Below are 21,343 nucleotides of genomic sequence, written 5' to 3'. Positions count from 1 at the left end.
TTATCTGGTCTGTAGGTGGGAATGAGATCTCGAAATCAAGGTGGAGAAAGCTCAGCTATTGGGCGACTTTCCAACTGCAAAAATGAAAATGCATTGGCAGATGAGAACCTCAGTGGTGATGGCAAAAACAAGAATAAAATCCAGAAAATGAAGGATGGAGATGGGTCGGTCTCTGGGACTGTTAAGAGACACATGAAATCTACTGGTGTTTGCGAAAGAAGAAACAGAAACCTGCATGAACCATCCAAAGAGGATCTTGTGAAGCTGCTGAGCGTAATGGAAGGAGAGTTGCAGGTATGTGAAATCACTGAGCTGTATTCACCTTATTGTGCACACAATGGGCCTGATTCAGAGCCGAACACTCTGACCAGAGCGCTCGCTCTGAATCAGTGCCCTCCTCCATGAAAATGGAGCGGCCTCCTGGCCGCTCGCATAGCTGTGGGTGACCACCCACAGCATATGCGAGCGGCCAAAAAGATGGTCGCGATGGTCTTGACCATTGCGACCATCGGGCTTGCGATGGAGACCCTGCGGTAGGGTCTCGCTGCCACAAGCCCTGGAGTGATTTTGGCTCTATCAGAGCCAAAATCACTCCCACTGACATCACTAGTGATGTCAGTGGGGCCGGCTTCAGACGGTAGGCGTACCCATGGGAACACCTCCGTCTGGCAGGCACGCCCCCGGCACGCCCACCAAAGGGGGTGTGCTGTCAATCAACATTGACAGCACGCCCCCTTTGGTGCGAGACCCGGAGCGATGGAGAGCCCGTCGCTCGCCGGGTCTTGCGCATGCGCACGACGGAGCTCCCTCCGTCGTGCGCATGCAAAGTGGGGGAACATCGACCCGCTTGCAAGCGTCCTGCACTCGCGAGTGGGTCTGAATGACCCCCAAAGTAACTACAGAACACACAACAGGTAACAAAGCACAGGACACTGAGGCTCTGCAGTGCAGAAAGGGAAATGCTGAGTGCAATGTAACTCGCTTGTTTTATAACTACAGTACAATAGGAATGGGATTGAAATGCCGGTGGACGCTGGTCATATGACTACATCCCATACAATATGTATATATGTGGTCTCCCTAACGGGGCATACACATGAGACGATATCTTTGAACGATATGAACGATAACGATATCGTTCAACGATATATCATTCATATCATTCCATGTGTATGCAACGAACGACCAACGATGCGCGCTCCCGCTGGACAGTAACGATATTTTGGTCGTCCATACATGCAGGCCAATTTAGACGATATCTTCAAGAATTGCCTGTTCAGCGATCTGGCAGGATGACTTCACTGAAAGATATCTATCATAGATGTCTCTCAGTGTGTACACCCAATATCGTTTGTCCTGCACTACAGACAGTTCAAGAGAAATCGTTTGGCAATATCGTTGATGCAGCACATCGTTCCTTGTGTACCCGGCATACATCAAGAAATCAGTTATGTATACAGACTCTCTTAATTTCTACTCAGGGCCTTTGTATATGATACTGTGGTGTGAGCAAACAGTATTCCAACACAAAAACATGATATATAATCAATCAAATGAGATCTATAATTAGATACAAAATTCTGCTGCTATGACTGAGATGAGTTCATTTGATAATTAAAATGGACTTCCACCAATATAATGCAGCATACATTTAGTAAGTTATACATTATTTTCTGAGTATGACTCTCATTCACCCTCCTCTAATATAATAAAAAAAATGACTGTATTATTATTTTTATTACTTGTTTACTTTGTTTCCTATTACACATTTATCCCTCCACCATGTAATTCACTTATGTTATCTTATTTTCATTGCTTACTGTAACTTAACTTTTTAATTAATTGACTTCCAACACCATGGGGTGTATTTACTAAAGTGCGGGTTTTTAGAAGTGGAGATGTTGCCCATAGCAACCAATCAGATTCTAGTTATTACCTTCTAGGAGGTGCTAGATAAATTTAAAGTAGAATCTGATTGGTTGCTATGGGCAACATCTCCACTTCTAAAACCTGCACTTTAGTAAATATACCCCCCATTTTAGTGCCCCCAGCTCTTATTACACCACTTTAGTGTGCCCCCAGTTCATATCATCCACAAAGTACCTCCAGTTCATATTATGCCATATTACAGTGCCCCCAGTTCAAAATATGCCACACATTGCACCCAGCTCATGTTATGCCACATTTAAATTGAAGAAATAAAAAGAACATTTGAAAGATTTAATTTAACTAATGTTATTCACCAGTAACACATTCCAAAGCAAATGCTGGGCAGTATAATCTGAAAGAAGCTTATTGGGTGCTGTGGGTACATCTCCACTCTTTAGAAGGCTTGATCCATCTCCCCTATGTATTGCGGTCACACTCCCTGTAATGCTTTAAAATATCAAATAGGTGCATTTCTCAAAATACACCCGCAGTCTGACCTCAAAGAGGAGGAATATTAGCTAAAGATGTTGCAAAAAATTAGGTAGGTGTAGCATGTATTACTACCAGCATCCCAGTTAGCCCTAGGGGTCCTGACCCGAAACTCAATCCTCCTAATGTTATATATATTATCAGTCCATAGTGTCAGAGCAGACAGATGTGAGTAACTGGTCATGGTAGAGGCAAAGGTCTTAAACAATATCTCCAATGGGAGAAGAGAACTTGTGCAAGGAATAGGAGTGAATGTTTCTCTAAAGAGACATTTTTCTACCTGAGACAATGACTTAGCTACACATAGTAGGAGGAAGCACCAAAGGGTGTAGACAATGCATGAAAATGTGGTCTGCAGAGCATCTCACAACGTCCCTCAGCCAGAAGGAGCAGAATATGATACCAAGCTTCTCTAATTATTTCAATTACCTTTGGTGATTTGCCTGTTGGGTCAAACTCAAAACAACCATGCAATCTTATTATTTTATTGTATTACTTTAGTATTTACCACTGACCATTCCACCAGTTCAATATCGAGGGTGCTGCCATGACTTCTGCCCCGGTGACACCAGTGCCCAGTATGGAGGACACCTAAGGGCCAGTCCAGTGTCTTGAAGATATGTACAAAGTCCTGAAGACACATGTGGTGCCTTACTTCCTGTTCCTGGTTCCCTGTTATCTATAGCACAGGTGATATCATGTGGTCACATCATTGGCAGCGAAGAGGAGCCAAGAGACAGCTGATAAAAAGAATTATCAGAAAAAACAAAGAGAGTAGGGCTTAGGAGCCCATCATTTGTTGGGTTATGGGGGTAACCGAGGTGCTGGAGAAAGCAGAGAACAGATGGAGTGAGGCGCAGGATGCAGGGTGCTAATATATCCGGGTACAAAACAGCATCTCACTACCGCCCACTGTAACACTACTCACTACCAACACTAGACTAGTTCTCTCGTGTGAAAACTCCCCCTACTCTTTGTTGTCACATCTGCATTCCTTTCTGTCCACCCTGTATGTCGCCATTATGTGAATCCATTGTTTCCTCTGTATGGTGCAGCAGAATTCTGTGGTGCCTTTCAAATCAATGCAATAACTGATAATAATCATAATAATAATAAAAGCTGTGTGCTGTGATCATGTAAATAAAACTCGTTTACTTCTAATGAGAAATATTTAAGTACAATTTTCCATTTGCTGTCACTGTAAATGATATTGAGAATCAAAATACTATTTTGTTCCATAGCAGAAAAACATCTTGTGCTTATTTGCTGTTTGAATTTACTTGTAAATACATGGAGAAGATTACTCACTGGGGTCAGATTAGCTGTTAGCGCAGAGTAAGAGATACTACCACTTAATAATCTTTCTTAAGTACAGAACCTGATGCCAACTGAGAGAGCAGATCAGTGACCTTCAACTAATGCATGCGAAAGGGAATAAAACTTAATGCCTTAAAGAGGACAGGTCATGCAGTGTTCTAAACCAAGTTATTAACATAACATTCCTATAAAATAACTGCAATGAGTCTGTGCCACTCCATTTTGCCTCCTACTTCTTGCAAATATGTCTTATTTATATTAGCTGTTGAAGTGTGCTGAAAATCCTGTGACTCTAATCTCACAGGCTAGGGTGTTTGGCGCCCCCTGCAAACTATAAATTTGTGCCCAACTACAAATATGTCTTCTTGGCATGTCTCTTTACAATACACTTGTTTGGATTTCTATTTTGCTCTTAGAGGTATAGTTATTAAAGTGAGAGTTTTAGAAGTGGAGATGTTGCCCATAACAACCAATCAGATTCTACTTAACATTTACCTAGCACCCTCTAGTAGATAATAGCTAGAATCTGATTTGTTGATATGGGCAACACCTCCACTTCTAAAAACTCTCACTTTAGTAAATATACCTCTTAATCTCTGCGTTTTTCCCTCTCTCTTGTCTCTTCTATCACCTTTAACTGGGTTCTTGATATATATATATATATATATATATATATATATATTAGGGGTGAGCGGGTTCGGATTTCTGAAATCCGAACCCCCCCGAGCCCCCCCGATCCGAGTCCGATCCGAGTCAGGCTCGACTTTTCCCGCCTGACTCGGATCTGAAATCGAGGCAAAACGTCATCTTCCCGCCTTCCGAGTCTCGCGGGTTTTGGATCCTATATAAGGTACACACGTCGGCGCCATTTTCTCACTCGGCTGTGGACAGTGAAGAGGGAGGGTGGGAGTTAGGGCTGTGTAGTGTAGTGTAGTGTAGTGCTGCTGTTGTCCACTACTTCAAAGTCCATAGGGGCTGGCTGTGTTGTGCTGTGCTGCTGTTGTTAATAGGGGCTGTGTCCACTACTTCAAAGTCCATAGGGGCTGGCTGGACTGTGTTGTGCAGTCAGTTCTCCATAGGGGCTGTGTCCACTCCAAAGTCCTGTGCAGTGTCCCAGTCCTAAAGGAGTGCTGTAGTGTTGTCCAGGGGGTGCTCTGTCCATCAGGGGTGCTCCCCCCAAGTGCTAAAAAAATAATATATTTTCTGTGTTTGTGAATTGTGTGCGCAGTAGCCGCACGTGCATCAACAAAGTAGTGCCAAGCGTGCGCCTGTGTCATAAGTAAAGGGCCGGCTGGCTTGACCGTTAAGGGTGCTGTAACCCCCGAAAGTACACTCCAGTCCAAACCAAAAAAAAAATTATTTTCTGTGTTTGTGAATTGTGTGCGCAGTAGCCGCACGTGCATCAACAAAGTAGTGCCAAGCGTGCGCCTGTGTCATAAGTAAAGGGCCGGCTGGCTTGACCGTTAAGGGTGCTGTAACCCCCGAAAGTACACTCCAGTCCAAACCAAAAAAAAAATTATTTTCTGTGTTTGTGAATTGTGTGCGCAGTAGCCGCACGTGCATCAACAAAGTAGTGCCAAGCGTGCGCCTGTGTCATAAGTAAAGGGCCGGCTGGCTTGACCGTTAAGGGTGCTGTAACCCCCGAAAGTACACTCCAGTCCAAACCAAAAAAAATATTATTTTCTGTGTTTGTGAATTGTGTGCGCAGTAGTCGCACGTGCATCAACAAAGTAGTGCCAAGCGTGCGCCTGTGTCATAAGTAAAGGGCCGGCTGGCTTGACCGTTAAGGGTGCTGTAACCCCCGAAAGTACACTCCAGTCCAAACCAAAAAAAAAATTATTTTCTGTGTTTGTGAATTGTGTGCGCAGTAGCCGCACGTGCATCAACAAAGTAGTGCCAAGCGTGCGCCTGTGTCATAAGTAAAGGGCCGGCTGGCTTGACCGTTAAGGGTGCTGTAACCCCCGAAAGTACACTCCAGTCCAAACCAAAAAAAATATTATTTTCTGTGTTTGTGAATTGTGTGCGCAGTAGTCGCACGTGCATCAACAAAGTAGTGCCAAGCGTGCGCCTGTGTCATAAGTAAAGGGCCGGCTGGCTTGACCGTTAAAGGGTGCTGTAACCCCCAAGTACACTCCAGTCCAAACCAAAAAAAAAATTATTTTCTGTGTTTGTGAATTGTGTGCGCAGTAGCCGCACGTGCATCAACAAAGTAGTGCCAAGCGTGCGCCTGTGTCATAAGTAAAGGGCCGGCTGGCTTGACCGTTAAAGGGTGCTGTAACCCCCGAAAGTACACTCCAGTCCAAACCAAAAAAAAAATTATTTTCTGTGTTTGTGAATTGTGTGCGCAGTAGCCGCACGTGCATCAACAAAGTAGTGCCAAGCGTGCGCCTGTGTCATAAGTAAAGGGCCGGCTGGCTTGACCGTTAAAGGGTGCTGTAACCCCCAAAGTACACTCCAGTCCAAACCAAAAAAAAATTATTTTCTGTGTTTGTGAATTGTGTGCGCAGTAGCCGCACGTGCATCAACAAAGTAGTGCCAAGAGTGCGCCTGTGTCATAAGTAAAGGGCCGGCTGGCTTGACCGTTAAGGGTGCTGTAACCCCCGAAAGTACACTCCAGTCCAAACCAAAAAAAAAATTATTTTCTGTGTTTGTGAATTGTGTGCGCAGTAGCCGCACGTGCATCAACAAAGTAGTGCCAAGCGTGCGCCTGTGTCATAAGTAAAGGGCCGGCTGGCTTGACCGTTAAGGGTGCTGTAACCCCCGAAAGTACACTCCAGTCCAAACCAAAAAAAAAATTATTTTCTGTGTTTGTGAATTGTGTGCGCAGTAGCCGCACGTGCATCAACAAAGTAGTGCCAAGCGTGCGCCTGTGTCATAAGTAAAGGGCCGGCTGGCTTGACCGTTAAAGGGTGCTGTAACCCCCGAAAGTACACTCCAGTCCAAACCAAAAAAAAAATTATTTTCTGTGTTTGTGAATTGTGTGCGCAGTAGCCGCACGTGCATCAACAAAGTAGTGCCAAGCGTGCGCCTGTGTCATAAGTAAAGGGCCGGCTGGCTTGACCGTTAAAGGGTGCTGTAACCCCCAAAGTACACTCCAGTCCAAACCAAAAAAAAATTATTTTCTGTGTTTGTGAATTGTGTGCGCAGTAGCCGCACGTGCATCAACAAAGTAGTGCCAAGCGTGCGCCTGTGTCATAAGTAAAGGGCCGGCTGGCTTGACCGTTAAGGGTGCTGTAACCCCCGAAAGTACACTCCAGTCCAAACCAAAAAAAAAATTATTTTCTGTGTTTGTGAATTGTGTGCGCAGTAGCCGCACGTGCATCAACAAAGTAGTGCCAAGCGTGCGCCTGTGTCATAAGTAAAGGGCCGGCTGGCTTGACCGTTAAGGGTGCTGTAACCCCCGAAAGTACACTCCAGTCCAAACCCAAAAAAATATTATTTTCTGTGTTTGTGAATTGTGTGCGCAGTAGTCGCACGTGCATCAACAAAGTAGTGCCAAGCGTGCGCCTGTGTCATAAGTAAAGGGCCGGCTGGCTTGACCGTTAAGGGTGCTGTAACCCCCGAAAGTACACTCCAGTCCAAACCAAAAAAAAAATTATTTTCTGTGTTTGTGAATTGTGTGCGCAGTAGCCGCACGTGCATCAACAAAGTAGTGCCAAGCGTGCGCCTGTGTCATAAGTAAAGGGCCGGCTGGCTTGACCGTTAAGGGTGCTGTAACCCCCGAAAGTACACTCCAGTCCAAACCAAAAAAAATATTATTTTCTGTGTTTGTGAATTGTGTGCGCAGTAGTCGCACGTGCATCAACAAAGTAGTGCCAAGCGTGCGCCTGTGTCATAAGTAAAGGGCCGGCTGGCTTGACCGTTAAAGGGTGCTGTAACCCCCAAGTACACTCCAGTCCAAACCAAAAAAAAAATTATTTTCTGTGTTTGTGAATTGTGTGCGCAGTAGCCGCACGTGCATCAACAAAGTAGTGCCAAGCGTGCGCCTGTGTCATAAGTAAAGGGCCGGCTGGCTTGACCGTTAAGGGTGCTGTAACCCCCGAAAGTACACTCCAGTCCAAACCAAAAAAAAAATTATTTTCTGTGTTTGTGAATTGTGTGCGCAGTAGCCGCACGTGCATCAACAAAGTAGTGCCAAGCGTGCGCCTGTGTCATAAGTAAAGGGCCGGCTGGCTTGACCGTTAAGGGTGCTGTAACCCCCGAAAGTACACTCCAGTCCAAACCAAAAAAAAAATTATTTTCTGTGTTTGTGAATTGTGTGCGCAGTAGCCGCACGTGCATCAACAAAGTAGTGCCAAGCGTGCGCCTGTGTCATAAGTAAAGGGCCGGCTGGCTTGACCGTTAAAGGGTGCTGTAACCCCCGAAAGTACACTCCAGTCCAAACCAAAAAAAAAATTATTTTCTGTGTTTGTGAATTGTGTGCGCAGTAGCCGCACGTGCATCAACAAAGTAGTGCCAAGCGTGCGCCTGTGTCATAAGTAAAGGGCCGGCTGGCTTGACCGTTAAAGGGTGCTGTAACCCCCAAAGTACACTCCAGTCCAAACCAAAAAAAAATTATTTTCTGTGTTTGTGAATTGTGTGCGCAGTAGCCGCACGTGCATCAACAAAGTAGTGCCAAGAGTGCGCCTGTGTCATAAGTAAAGGGCCGGCTGGCTTGACCGTTAAAGGGTGCTGTAACCCACAAAGTACACTCCAGTCCGAACCAAAAAAAAATTTATTTTCTGTGTTTAGCCGCACGTATATATCAAATCGATATAACATAAATGGAGGACCAAACTTTCTCCGATAAAAATAAAATAGAGAAAGATCAAGAACCACTTCCTCCTAGTGCTGAAGCTGCTGCCACTAGTCATGACATAGACGATAACATGCCATCAACGTCGTCTGCCAAGGCCGATGCCCAATGTCATAGTAGAGGGCACATACAATCCCAAATGGCAAAGTTCAGGAAAATGACCTTGAAAAAGACATTTAAATCAGCTGAAGAGAAACGTAAACTTGCCAATATGCCATTTACGACACGGAGTGGCAAGGAACGGCTAAGGTCGATCCCTAGTATGTTCATGACTAGTGGTTCAGCTTCACATGACGATGGAAGCACTCCTCCCACTAAAAAAATCAAAAGAGTTAAGCTGGCAAAAGCACAGCGAAGAACTGTGCTTTCTAAGAAGATATCACAAATCCCCAAAGAGAGTCCAAGTGTGGTGGTGGTTGCGATGCCTGACCTTCCCAGCACTGGACGGGAAGAGGTGGCTCTTTCCACCATTTGCACGCCCCCTGCAAGTGCTGAAAGGAGCACCCACAGTCCACTTGCTGATATGCAAATTGAAGATGTCACTGTTGAAGTACAACAGGATGAGGATACTGGTGTAGCTGGCGCTGAGGAGGAAGTTGGCGAGGAGGATTCTGATGGTGATGTGGTTTGTTTAAATCAGGCTCCGGGGGAGACAGTTGTTGTCCGTGGGATGAAAAAGCCCATCACGGTCATGCCTGGGCAGAAGACCAAACATTCCACCTCTTTGGTCTGGCAATATTTCTATCCAAATCCGGACAACAACTGTCTTGCCATATGTACCATATGTAAAGGTGAAATAAGTAGGGGTAGGGACGTCAACCACCTAGGAACATCCTCCCTTATACGGCACCTGCAGCGCGTTCATAAAAAGTTACTGTCAAGTTCAGAAACTTTGGCTCAGACCGTAAGCAGTCCAGGGACACCTAAATCCCGTTGTCCTGTTGTATCCAAGCGCCTGCAAACCACACCGTCAACTCCCTCCTCGTCAATTTCCTCCTTAGTCAGGATCGGAAGTAGTCCTGCAGGCCATATCACTGGCATGACTGACTCTCCTATCCGGGATTCCTCCGGAGGATCCTGCATTGCTACGCCTACTGCTGCCGCTGCTGCTGTTGCTGCTGCTGCTGGGAGTCGTTCATCATCCCAGAGAGGAAGTAGGAACACCACTACTTTTACTAAACAATTGACCCTCCAACAGTCCTTAGCGAGGAGGATGAAGTACGACAGCAGTCATCCTGAAGCAAAACGTATAACTGAGGCCTTGACTGCTATGTTGGTGTTAGACGTGCGTCCGGTATCCGCCATTAGTGCAGTGGGATTTAGACAATTGATGGAGGTAGTGTGTCCCCGGTTCCAAATCCCGTCTAGATTCCACTTCACTAGGCAGGCGATACCGAGACTGTACAGAAACGTCAGAAAAAGTGTCCTCAGTGTCCTGAAAAATGCCGTTGTACACAATGTCCACTTAACCACGGACATGTGGACAAGTGGAACAGGGCAGACTAAGGACTATATGACTGTGACAGCCCACTGGGTAGATGTATCACCTTACGCAGCAACAGCAGCAGCGTCACCAGTAGCAGCATCTCAGAAACGCCAGCTCGTTACAAGGCAGGCTACGCTGTGTATCACCGGTTTCAGTAAGAGGCACACCGCCGACAACCTCTTAGAGAAACTGAGGGAAATCATCGCCCAGTGGCTTACCCCACTTAGACTCTCCTGGGGATTTGTGATATCTGACAACGCCACCAATATTGTGCGGGCATTACATCTGGGCAAATTCCAGCACGTCCCATGTTTTGCTCACACAATAAACTTGGTGGTGCAGAATTTTCTGAAAAGCGACAGGGGCGTGCAGGAGACGCTTTGGGTGGCCCGAAAAATTTCTGGCCACTTTCGCCATTCAGCGACTGCGTGCCGAAGACTGGAGCGCCAGCAAACACTCTTGAACCTGCCCCGCCATCACCTGAAGCAAGAGGTTGTGACGCGGTGGAACTCAACCCTCTATATGCTTCAGAGGATGGAGGAGCAGCAAAAGGCCATACAAGCCTATACATCCACCTATGACATAGGCAAAGGAGGGGGTATGCACCTGACTCAAGCGCAGTGGAGAATGATTTCCGTGTTGTGCAAGGTTCTTCAGCCCTTCGAACTTGCCACACGTGAAGTCAGTTCAGACACTGCCAGCTTGAGTCAGGTCATTCCCCTCATCAGGCTTTTGCAGAAGCAGCTGGAGAAAGTGAAGGAGGAGCTAAGACGGAGCGATTCCGCTCGGCATGTGGGACTTGTGGATGAAGCCCTTCATTCGCTTTGCCAGGATTCCAGGGTGGTCAATCTGTTGAAATCAGACCACTACATTTTGGCCACCGTGCTCGATCCTAGGTTTAAAGCCTATGTGGTGTCTCTCTTTCCGGCCGACACAAGCCTGCAGAGGTGCAAAGACCTGCTGGTGAACACACTGTCAGCTGAAGCGGAACGTGACACGTCAACGGCTCCTTCTTCATTTTCTCCCGCAACTGGGGCTGCCAGGAAAAAACTTAGGTATCCTAAGCAACCCGCTGGCGGTGATGCAGGGCAGGCAGGACCAAGTTTGGACATCTGGTCCGGACTGAAGGACCTGGCAACAATTTCTGACATGTCTACTGTCACTGCATATGATACTGTCACCATTGACAGAATGGTGGAGGATTACATCGGTGACAGCATCCAAGTAGGCATGTCAGACAGTCCATACCTGTACTGGCAGGAAAAAGAGGCAATTTGGAGGCCCCTGTACAAACTGGCTCTATTTTACCTGAGTTGCCCCCCCTCCAGTGTGTACTCCGAAAGAGTGTTTAGTGCAGCCGGGAACCTTGTCAGCGAAAGGCGTAGGAGGTTGCTTCCACAGAATGTGGAGAAGATGATGTTCATCAAAATGAATTATCAGCTCTTCCAGGGAGACCAGCCTCCAGAAGGTACAGAGGGACCTGTGGTGGTGGATTCAAGTGGGGACGAGTTAATACTTTGTGAGGATGAGGATGTACACACTGAAGAGGGTGAGGAATCGGTGGATGAGGAGGATGAGGATGACATCTTGCCTCCGTAGAGCCAGTTTGTGCAGGGACACATTAATTGCCAGCTTGTTTTGTGGGGGCCCAAACGAACCAATCATTTCAGCCACAGTTGTGTGGCAGACCCTGGCGCTGAAATGATTGATTTGTTAAAGTGTGCATGTCCTGTTTATACAACATAAGGGTGGGTGGGAGGGCCCAAGGACAATTCCATCTTGCACCTCTTTTTTTCTTTGCATTATGTACAGTTTGGGGCCTAGTTTTTCTAACTGCCATCCTGCCTGCCACTGCAGTGTCACTCCTAGATGGGTCACGTGTTTGTGCCGCCCACTCGTGTCGCTTAGCATAGTCATCCAGCTACCTCGGTGCAACCTTTTGGACATAAAAACACTATTGTGAGGTGTGAGGTGTTCAGAATAGACTGGAAATGAGTGGAAATTAAGGTTATTGAGGTTAATAATAGCATAGGAGCAGAAAAACCTACAAATTCTGTGATTTTAGCTGTTTTTATGCTTTTTTTCAAAAAAATACAGATCCAAAACACAAAACCCAGAACCCAAAACACGGAAGGGTGGTTTTGGCAAAACCAATCCAGATCCAAAACACGAAGAAAGATCCAGATCCAAAACCAAAACACAAAACACGAAAAGTGGCCGGTGCACACCCCTAATATATATATATATAGGTGTCACACACACACACACACACACACACTTAGGGGCCTAAAGTTTCAACATGCTCAGCATCGCAAGGACACGGGAGAGTTTTATCACTGAAACACTCAAATTTACCAAGAATCATGTTTTGCTGAATCGTGTTTTCCAAAGGTGTATGAGATCGTGTTTTCTCCCCATGTTCCCTGTGTCTGACCGCAGGCATATACACCAGAACATGCAGCCTGCAAAATTTTGTAAGGGCCCCAATGGTGAAAAAAATATATATAACACATGTAAATTTGACAAGGGAGATGGGCCCCCCTAAGCTCTGTGCCCCATAGCAGCTGCATCCCTTACACCCATGGTAGTTGCGCCCATTTTGCACACTGAAGAGCCGAAAGGGGGGGAGGCGGGTTCTAATTACCTGGGCACGGGCTGCTGAAGGGGCCCGGTGGGGGGCCTGGGTCAAGTGTCACTGCTCCTCCCTCTTAAATCACAGCAGCCCAGCACAGAAGTCTCCTATGCCTGTGGGGGTAGCGATCACGCTGATCGCACCTCCCTGTGGCTTTGCGCCGGGCTGGGGGGCTCACAGCGCCCCCCTCCCCAGCGTGCAAAAGTCTTTTTTTTTAAACAAATCCTAAGGGAGCGTGGAAATGCCTACTGCAAGTAGGTCATGCCCCCCTCCTTTGACTCGGGCCCCTGGCTGCACATATCAGTGAGATCTGTGCAGGCTTGTGTGTGTATAGTGTAAGAAAAAGGAAGTTGAAAAAATAGAAAAAAAAACATGACGTGGGGTCCCCCTGCCCAAGCTTGACCAGCACAAGGCTTTTTGAGCTGGTCCTGATTCAGGAAATACAGAGGAAAAGTAGCGTGGGGGTCCCCCATATTTCAATGAACCAGCACTGGGCTCCTGAGCCAGTCCTGGTTGAGGAAATATGGGGAAAAAATGCATAGGGTTCTCCCATATTTCCATCAACCAACACCGGGCTCTTACTAGCGGGGGTGTAATGCCACAGCCAGGGGACATGCTTCACAGGGTCCCCACGGCCAAACCATGCATCACTCCCCTACACTATATCAAAATAAATGGAATGCCTAGTGAGTGCGCAAACACCTGCTGCCTCCCACAATTCAGACTCATGAGTATCACTACACGCTCAAACACATAGAATAATAAACCAAAGGTGCTGAACATTGGATGGCGCTGGTGCAAAACTTATAAGTATAATATAAATGAATACTCAAATTTTAAATGACATCCGGACAAGAGTAAAGAAATAGTCAGTAAAGTCCTCTGGATATGAGAGCAGTCCGTTCAGAACATCATCAGAAGTTCATGTAAAAATAGGACACAAAAACATATGTCTAATACAATCTGTATCAATAGTCTAAAAGATAATGTCGCTATATATCCTCTGTGATAAATAATAGCGTGTACCCCACTCACTAGAAAGTGGGGGATAGAAACACTCATAAAGGTTTCTTTTAGTCTACTAATTTGTTCTCCCAAAGAAAGAACGGTCGAAATGGTGAAAACGAGGCGCACCCTACTCACATGTGCATTATCTTCATAATACACATAAAGGTTTATTTGGATAAAAGGATTATTTGGATAATACATTTCTCCTGGGTTTCGATACCCCAGCCTCCATTACAGTATAACAGGGTACCATAAACAAAGGGAACTAAGGACTTGTTAAAATAATTAATTTATTGAAACTAAAAACAACTTAATGATAACACTACTATAAGTAGTAGGGAGCAGATGGCAATCAATTATAATCTGAAGCGTATTAAGTAGGGTCCAGACTTCCACAGATCACAACCCCAGATATTCCTCTTGTAGTAGGCCAATACATCAAGTGTAAGTGTCCCTCCACCAACGCATTTCGATCTAACCACTAGATCTTTGTCAAGGTGTATGGGACCTACACACGAGAGCAGCAATAAATATCCAACATAATTAATCAACGATCGTCAATTAAAAATGTATCCCTGTAGCATGCCTCCGGCAATAATTTAAAACGAGTCCTATAAGTCCACAGGGTGTTAATCCATGTTCCCGTCACCACAATGCTGTATGGCGCTGTGTCTTTCTGACTTCCGGTCCGAACACCGAAAGTGACGTCTCGTCCAGAGTCCTCTTCGCCGCACATGGGGCACAACCGGATAAGGAGGGGTGGCACAACCACATGTGGCTCCCTTAAGTCCCAGAAACGCTACCCTCAAGCGCAGTCTCTCAATAGTTCCGGTCATAATGTCATAATGATACTCCCGGTTGACCCATTTCCTGGTTTTTAGAATACCATTGATGTGATCCATTGCCAGGGATACCTCAACAAAAACAATAAAATATGAAGAATATAATATTAATGTAGTGATAGAATAAACATAGTAAAAATAACGGCCATTCTAAAAAGAGGTTCATAATACATTGACATAAATACACTCAAAAATTCCTTTAAAATATATAATAATTAAAAGATGGGGGAATGAACTGAAACCTCCTAAATAGGATAAAAAAGACCCAATCAAATAAAAACCTTGCAGATAAAATATAATATCACGCACATCCAGAAGGTGATAAGCACCACAACCATAAATAGTAGATAAAAAGCATAAGACCATTATAAAAACCATTTCACCTCAAAGTGTTGATTAAGACCCAGGGGTAGGAGGGTTTTATCATTAGAAAAATACATTTAATCTCCTCCCTTGCAAGTAGGGACTGACTATCCTTACATCTCACTGAATCTCTTACTGTTTCAATACCATAAAAGTTTTTAATATCCTCAGTGCAGCAATTATGTATACCTTTAAAGTGAGCAGAAAGGGAGTGGGAATCTAGGCCCTTATGTATATTGTGTAAGTGTTCTCCTAGCCTGATTTTTAAACTTCTAGATGTTTGTCCTATGTAAAATTTTCCACATTTGCATTCAATGGCATAAATAAAAAATTTTGTATTGCACTTGATAAACTCTAGTATCCTGTGTTTGATGCCATTGATCTTCAGTTCCTCCACTTTCCTATCTCCATATGATTTCTTAATATTCCTGCAACCCAAGCACAGGCCACACCTATAGAAACCATTAGATTTGATCTGTTCAGTGTTGTCTCCCAAACCCAAATGAGCACTTCTCACTAATTTGGTTCTGAGATTTGCAGCCTTCCTATAGATACCGTATGTATTGGTTTTGAAGGGATAATCTTTCCCAAAATGGGATCTCTCCATAATATAGACCAGTGTTTTCTAAAAATTTGCCAAACTTCTTTATGTTGTGAAGTGAAATTTGTTATAAAGACCCATTGAAATTTCTCATCTTTTAGGGGTTTTGGTTTCAGAATAAGTAAGTCATCTCTATTGGCCTCATCTGCTAATTTAGAGCTTCTAGTGACATTCTCTTCTTGATATCCACTATCTAAAAATGATTTTTTTTATCCTATGTGCTTGTTCCTTAAAAATGTCTATATTAGAACCATTGCGTCTTTAGCTTTTAAACTGTCCTCCAGGAATGGAGGTCAGCCATTGGGTATGATGGCAGCTGCTTGCCTTGATATAAGACAAAGAGTCAGTTGGCTTTTGAAATGTGTTAGTACATACTTTTCCTTGCTCTGTACAGACGGTAACATCTAAAAAGTTAAAACTCTCTAATTGAACATCAAAGGTTAAATAAATGCCTGAATTCATCTAGAAGAGTTCTCCCGCCCTGCCAGATAAAAAAAATATATCGTCTATATACCTAGACCAGGACACTAGGTTTGCCCAATAGGGGTTGTTGCTCCAAACTAACCCCTCCTCCTAAGCTCCCATAAAGATGCTGGCGTAGCTTGGGGCAAACCTAGTGCCCATCACCTCCCACTAGTCAGCCCAGGCTGGGGATCCCTGGAGAGGTGGGGTCTCCTCCCAATGGTGGGAACCGCGGGGTTATTCCCACTATTGAAGTCTATGGGGGAAACCTTTATTGGCTGAGAGATCCAGGGGATCACCACTCTCATCCAATGAATGGTCCGCCCATACATTTCTATGGGAAATGCCGCGGCTGAACCCCCACACCATTTTTCTTCCATATTTCCTGAACCAGGACCATCTAATAAAGCCTGGTGCTGGTTATGCTTGGGAGGGGGACCCCACATTGTTTTATATTAAGCATTTATTTCCTTTATTACAATCAGAAACAAGCACAGGTCACACTGATCTGTGTATGTTTCTGCTAAACATGCTGCTCAGGAGGGGGTCTATCTTAAACTTCTGTTATGGCCTGAGTTTGCTTAGGTTACACCTGTGTTTACAATCACAATTCTTGGTAAATGCCGGTGTTGTATTCCTGTCTATAGACACTACTTGCGAGTTTGGTTCAGTGTATTTAGTTCTATTTGTCTTTTCACCCGTGTTTTGCAGAGAGAATCATGATTTTACTCCCATGTTTGCCTTTAGTAAATCTCTGTTTGAAAAACTGTCCAAACACACCCATGAATGGCTTCTCGGACCATCACGGTTCTTTGTAAATATATATAGAACACCTATAGTGACATTCAAAACACTCCAAGAAAATAGATTTGGACACCAATCCTCTGTCATACCCAGGACTTGAACCCACCTCTTACATTGCAGTTAGACACCTTCACATGGAGCTATTTGCTCCTGCATTAGAAATCAGTGAATTCTAATTATATGAAGCTACTTGTAATTGTTAGTTTAAAACCTTTGCAGCTAGACAAATGTATGTAGTGTGTAGCCACACATCCAATATCCAGCAGCCAAACACTACATAGAACTGCTCAGCTACAATGGCTTATACTGACAATTACAAGTAGCTTCATATAGTTAGAATTCACTGGCTTACTGCATTGCGTCGGTCCTGGGTGCTGAGTGAGCGGCCCCCACCCCATATTCTTCACCCATATAATTATACTTATCTTTTCATAGTCTTGCAGAGCAGCTAAGGTTTTCTCAGAGATTTGCCCATGTGCAGAAGTCACTGGGAACATGGTGTGAGCGCCATGTACCCGGAGACCTGCACATACGCAGTAGAGCCTGGCACAGCCAGAATCTACTGCACTGCCAAAGACGAGATAGGCCCACATGGCGACAGTACATGGCCCCTCTCTTCTCTTAAACTGCCTCTGGTGGTGGTAGTGGGGGTGGGGGTGTCTCACACTCATCAGTAGTGGTATATCTTTTCAGAAGATAGACAACTTGACACAGACATTTAGAACAAGCTGTACCACTCTATCCAGGTGTGGAACAGTTCATGGCCCCCTAGCAAAAATATGGAGATGGGGCCCAGAGATGTGGTACATCCTATCCTCTTCTGCATACAGATGTTTCACATACATCTATCCTCCATGCGCTACAAGTTGAGTTACAGATAACATCTAGGTTGCACTATATAGATTACACTAGCCAAAATAGGCAGTGGGCTGGCCTAGTGGATAGTAAGGACATTGACAGTTTATTATATTTGGAAATTATTTTAGGCATGGCGTTGAGACGTTCCACTGTATGTTCTTTATTATCTTACAATAAGTCAATGGTATATTGGGGCACAATGTTGCCCCTTGTGTCGAGCATGTGAGCTGTTTTATTATGGAGAAACTGTGGGGTGTTCCACTGTGATGCTGAAAATTTGCTACCTCTGGGTCCATTGCTTTGTGATTCAGTCACATTCTGTCTTTGGTCATAGTAAGTTAATTTATATGTATGCATGGTGTAGACATTCATCTTATGAATATTGTGGAGTCAGAAAGTCCAGTAGCAGGAAAGGAAGGCAAACTGAGATAGGGTCAAAGAGCACAGAATGGACAGAGGTAGTCAGGTTTGGTATGCAGTTAGGCAGATCAGTGAAAAAGGTTGAGGTAATGTTGTGTGCAAACTGGCACAGATACACATCTTAAACATGACAGAATGCATCAGGAACAGCAGCAATGCCATTATTGGGCCAAAGCACAACAATCTGGCAATGAGGATGTGACAGGGCTGGTTTAGAAAGAAATTCAGTGGGAGGTAGACTCAGCTGGGTTCTGGGCTGGGTATAGCAAGGACCTGTCCAAAAGCTATACAGTTCAGACAGTAGGAGCAGCAGCATCCAGAGGCAGGAGCCCAGAGTTCAAATCCTCACACTAACTTGACATTGGCACCACCAATGGTAGAGCTGTAAGGCTTCCAGTCTTTGCATAAAAAGGGTTTATTCTCCTCTCTGCTAAATGTAGATGCTAGTCTATTTTATATTACTCTATTTGGATGTAAGGGACAGATTCAGAAGTTGACAGATACCTATTGATGTTTCAGATACTCAGATAAGCATCATTTCAATACATCTTTGAAACAAGAAATTATTTTCACTTGTATTCAGCACCATATTCATATAAAATACTACACCTGGTTGGCATCTTGTCTCCTATCTATCCTCAGCGATATTCTTACCATGGGTGCAGCTGGCGTCTGTAGATTGTTTGAAACTCATGTTTGATTGGAGGTGTGAATCCCTGGGATGCTGATTCCTGGGCCTTTAAAAATACTGTTTCACATTTGATGAACTCACATTCTGTAGACTACCTGCGCATTGATGAACTCACACAGACAACTGTACCTGCACATTGATGAACTCACACTACCTGCACATTGATGAACTCACACTACCTGCACATTGATGAACTCACGCTACCTGCATATTGATGAACTCACGCTACCTGCACATTGATGAACTCACACAGACTACCTGCACATTAATGAACTCACACAGACAACTGTACCTGCACATTGATGAACTTACACTACCTGCACATTGATGAACTCACGCTACCTGCACATTGATGAACTCACGCTACCTGCACATTTATGAACTCACACAGACTACCTGCACATTGATAAACTTACGCAGACTACCTGCACATTGATGAACTCACAGACAACTGTACCTGCACATTGATGAACTCACTCTACCTGCACATTGATGAACTCACACTACCTGCACATTGATGAACTCACACTACCTGCACATTGATGAACTCACGCTACCTGCACATTGATGAACTCACGCTACCTGCACATTGATGAACTCACACAGCCTACCTGCACATTAATGAACTCACACAGACAACTGTACCTGCACATTGATGAACTCACACTACCTGCACATTGATGAACTCAAGCTACCTGCACATTGATGAACTCACACAGACTACCTGCACATTGATGAACTCACACAGACAACTGTACCTGCACTTTGATGAACTCACACTACCTGCACATTGATGAACTCATACTACCTGCACATTGATGAACTCACACAGACTACCTGCACATTGATGAACTCACATAGACTACCTGCACATTGATGAACTTGCACAGACAACTGTGCCTGCACATTGATGAACTCACACTACCTGCACATTGATGAACTCACGCAGACTACCTGCACATTGATGAACTCACACAGACAACTGTACCTGCACATTGATGTACTCACACTACCTGCAGATTGATGAACTCATGCTACCTGCACATTGATGAACTCACACTACCTGCACATTGATGAACTCACACAGACAACTGAACCTGCACATTGATGAATTCACACTACCTGCACATTGATGAACTCATGCTACCTGCACATTGATGAACTCACGCTACCTGCACATTGATGAACTCACACAGACAACTGTACCTGCACATTGATGAATTCACACTACCTGCACATTGATGAACTCATGCTACCTGCACATCGATGAACTCACACTACCTGCACATTGATGAACTCACACTACTTGCACATTGATGAACTCACACAGACTACCTGCACATTGATGAACTCACACAGACAACTGTACCTGCACATTGATGAACTCACACTACCTGCAGATTGATGAACTCACGCTACCTGCACACTGATGAACTCATACTACCTGCACATTGATGAACTCACGCAGACTAACTGCACATTGATGAACTCACACAGACAACTGTACCTGCACTTTGATGAACTCACACTACCTGCACATTGATGAACTCACGCTACCTGCACATTGATGAACTCACATAGACACCTGTACCTGCACATTGATGAACTCACACTAACTGCAGATTGATGAACTCACGCTACCTGCACATTGATGAACTCACACAGACTACCTGCACATTGATGAACTCACACAGACTACATGCACATTGATGGACTCACACTACCTGCACATTGATGAACTCACATAGACTACCTGAACATTGGTGACTCACACTACCTGCATACTGGTGAAGTCACTTAGACTACCTGCATGCTGATGAACTCACACTACCTGCATACTGATGAACTCACTTAGACTACCTGCTCATTGATGAACTCACTTAGACTACATGCTCATTGATGAACTCACTTAGACTGTCTGCACATTGAGGAACTAATTTAGACTACCTGCACATTGAGGAACTCACTTACACTACCTGCACATTGAGGAGCTCACTTAGACTACCTGCAGATTGATGAATTCACTTAGACTACATGCACATTGAGCAACTACTTTAGACTACCTGCACATTGAGGAGCTCACATAGACTACCTGCACATTGAGGAGTTCACTTACACTACCTGCTGATTGAAGAGCTCACTTACACTACCTGCACATTGAGGAGCTCACTTACACTACCTGCACATTGAGGAACTCACTTACACTACCTGCACATTGAGGAGCTCACTCGTACTACCTGCACATTGAGGAGCTCACTTACACTACCTGCACATTGAGGAACTCACTTACACTACCTGCACATTGAGGAGCTCACTCGCACTACCTGCACATTGAGGAGCTCACTTACACTACCTGGACATTGAGGAACTCACTTAATTACCTGCATATTGATTATTTTTTTATTTTTTTTATTCTTACACTTACATTGGACACTTGATTGATGGTAGTAGTAGCACCTTAACAACATATTATACAAATACCATAACTGACACATTTTAAGTTGTGCGCTAGTATCAATAATAATAGTACCAATGTTAGTCTAGTGGATATTGTTTTAGAAGACTACTGGTCTGGTACATAATAATCTACAATGCGTTAACACTAACATCTAAACTGAATGCAAGATAAAACTATTTCAATATTAT

At 44.5% G+C, this 21,343-nt stretch overlaps 1 protein-coding gene across 5 annotated transcripts in view; it reads left to right on the top strand.

Annotated features, from left to right (window-relative positions):
• FILIP1 (filamin A interacting protein 1) overlaps positions 1–21,343 on the top strand; it is a 216,174-nt gene that overhangs the window by 115,442 nt on the left and 79,389 nt on the right. For all 5 annotated transcript variants that reach the window (XM_088471516.1, XM_088471542.1, XM_088471507.1 and 2 more), the window contains one exon: positions 16–294. In XM_088471516.1, the coding sequence (XP_088327642.1) occupies positions 22–294 (273 nt within the window). In that variant the 5' untranslated portion in view covers positions 16–21. The remainder of the gene's footprint in view (positions 1–15; positions 295–21,343) is intronic.

Source organism: Taudactylus pleione, unplaced genomic scaffold, assembly GCF_031769625.1.
Source record: "Taudactylus pleione unplaced genomic scaffold, aTauple2 ptg000015l, whole genome shotgun sequence".
Lineage (NCBI taxonomy): Eukaryota > Metazoa > Chordata > Amphibia > Anura > Myobatrachidae > Taudactylus > Taudactylus pleione.
The sequence above is the reverse complement of the archived record's forward strand: the minus strand, read 5'-3'. Positions and strand labels throughout refer to the sequence as shown.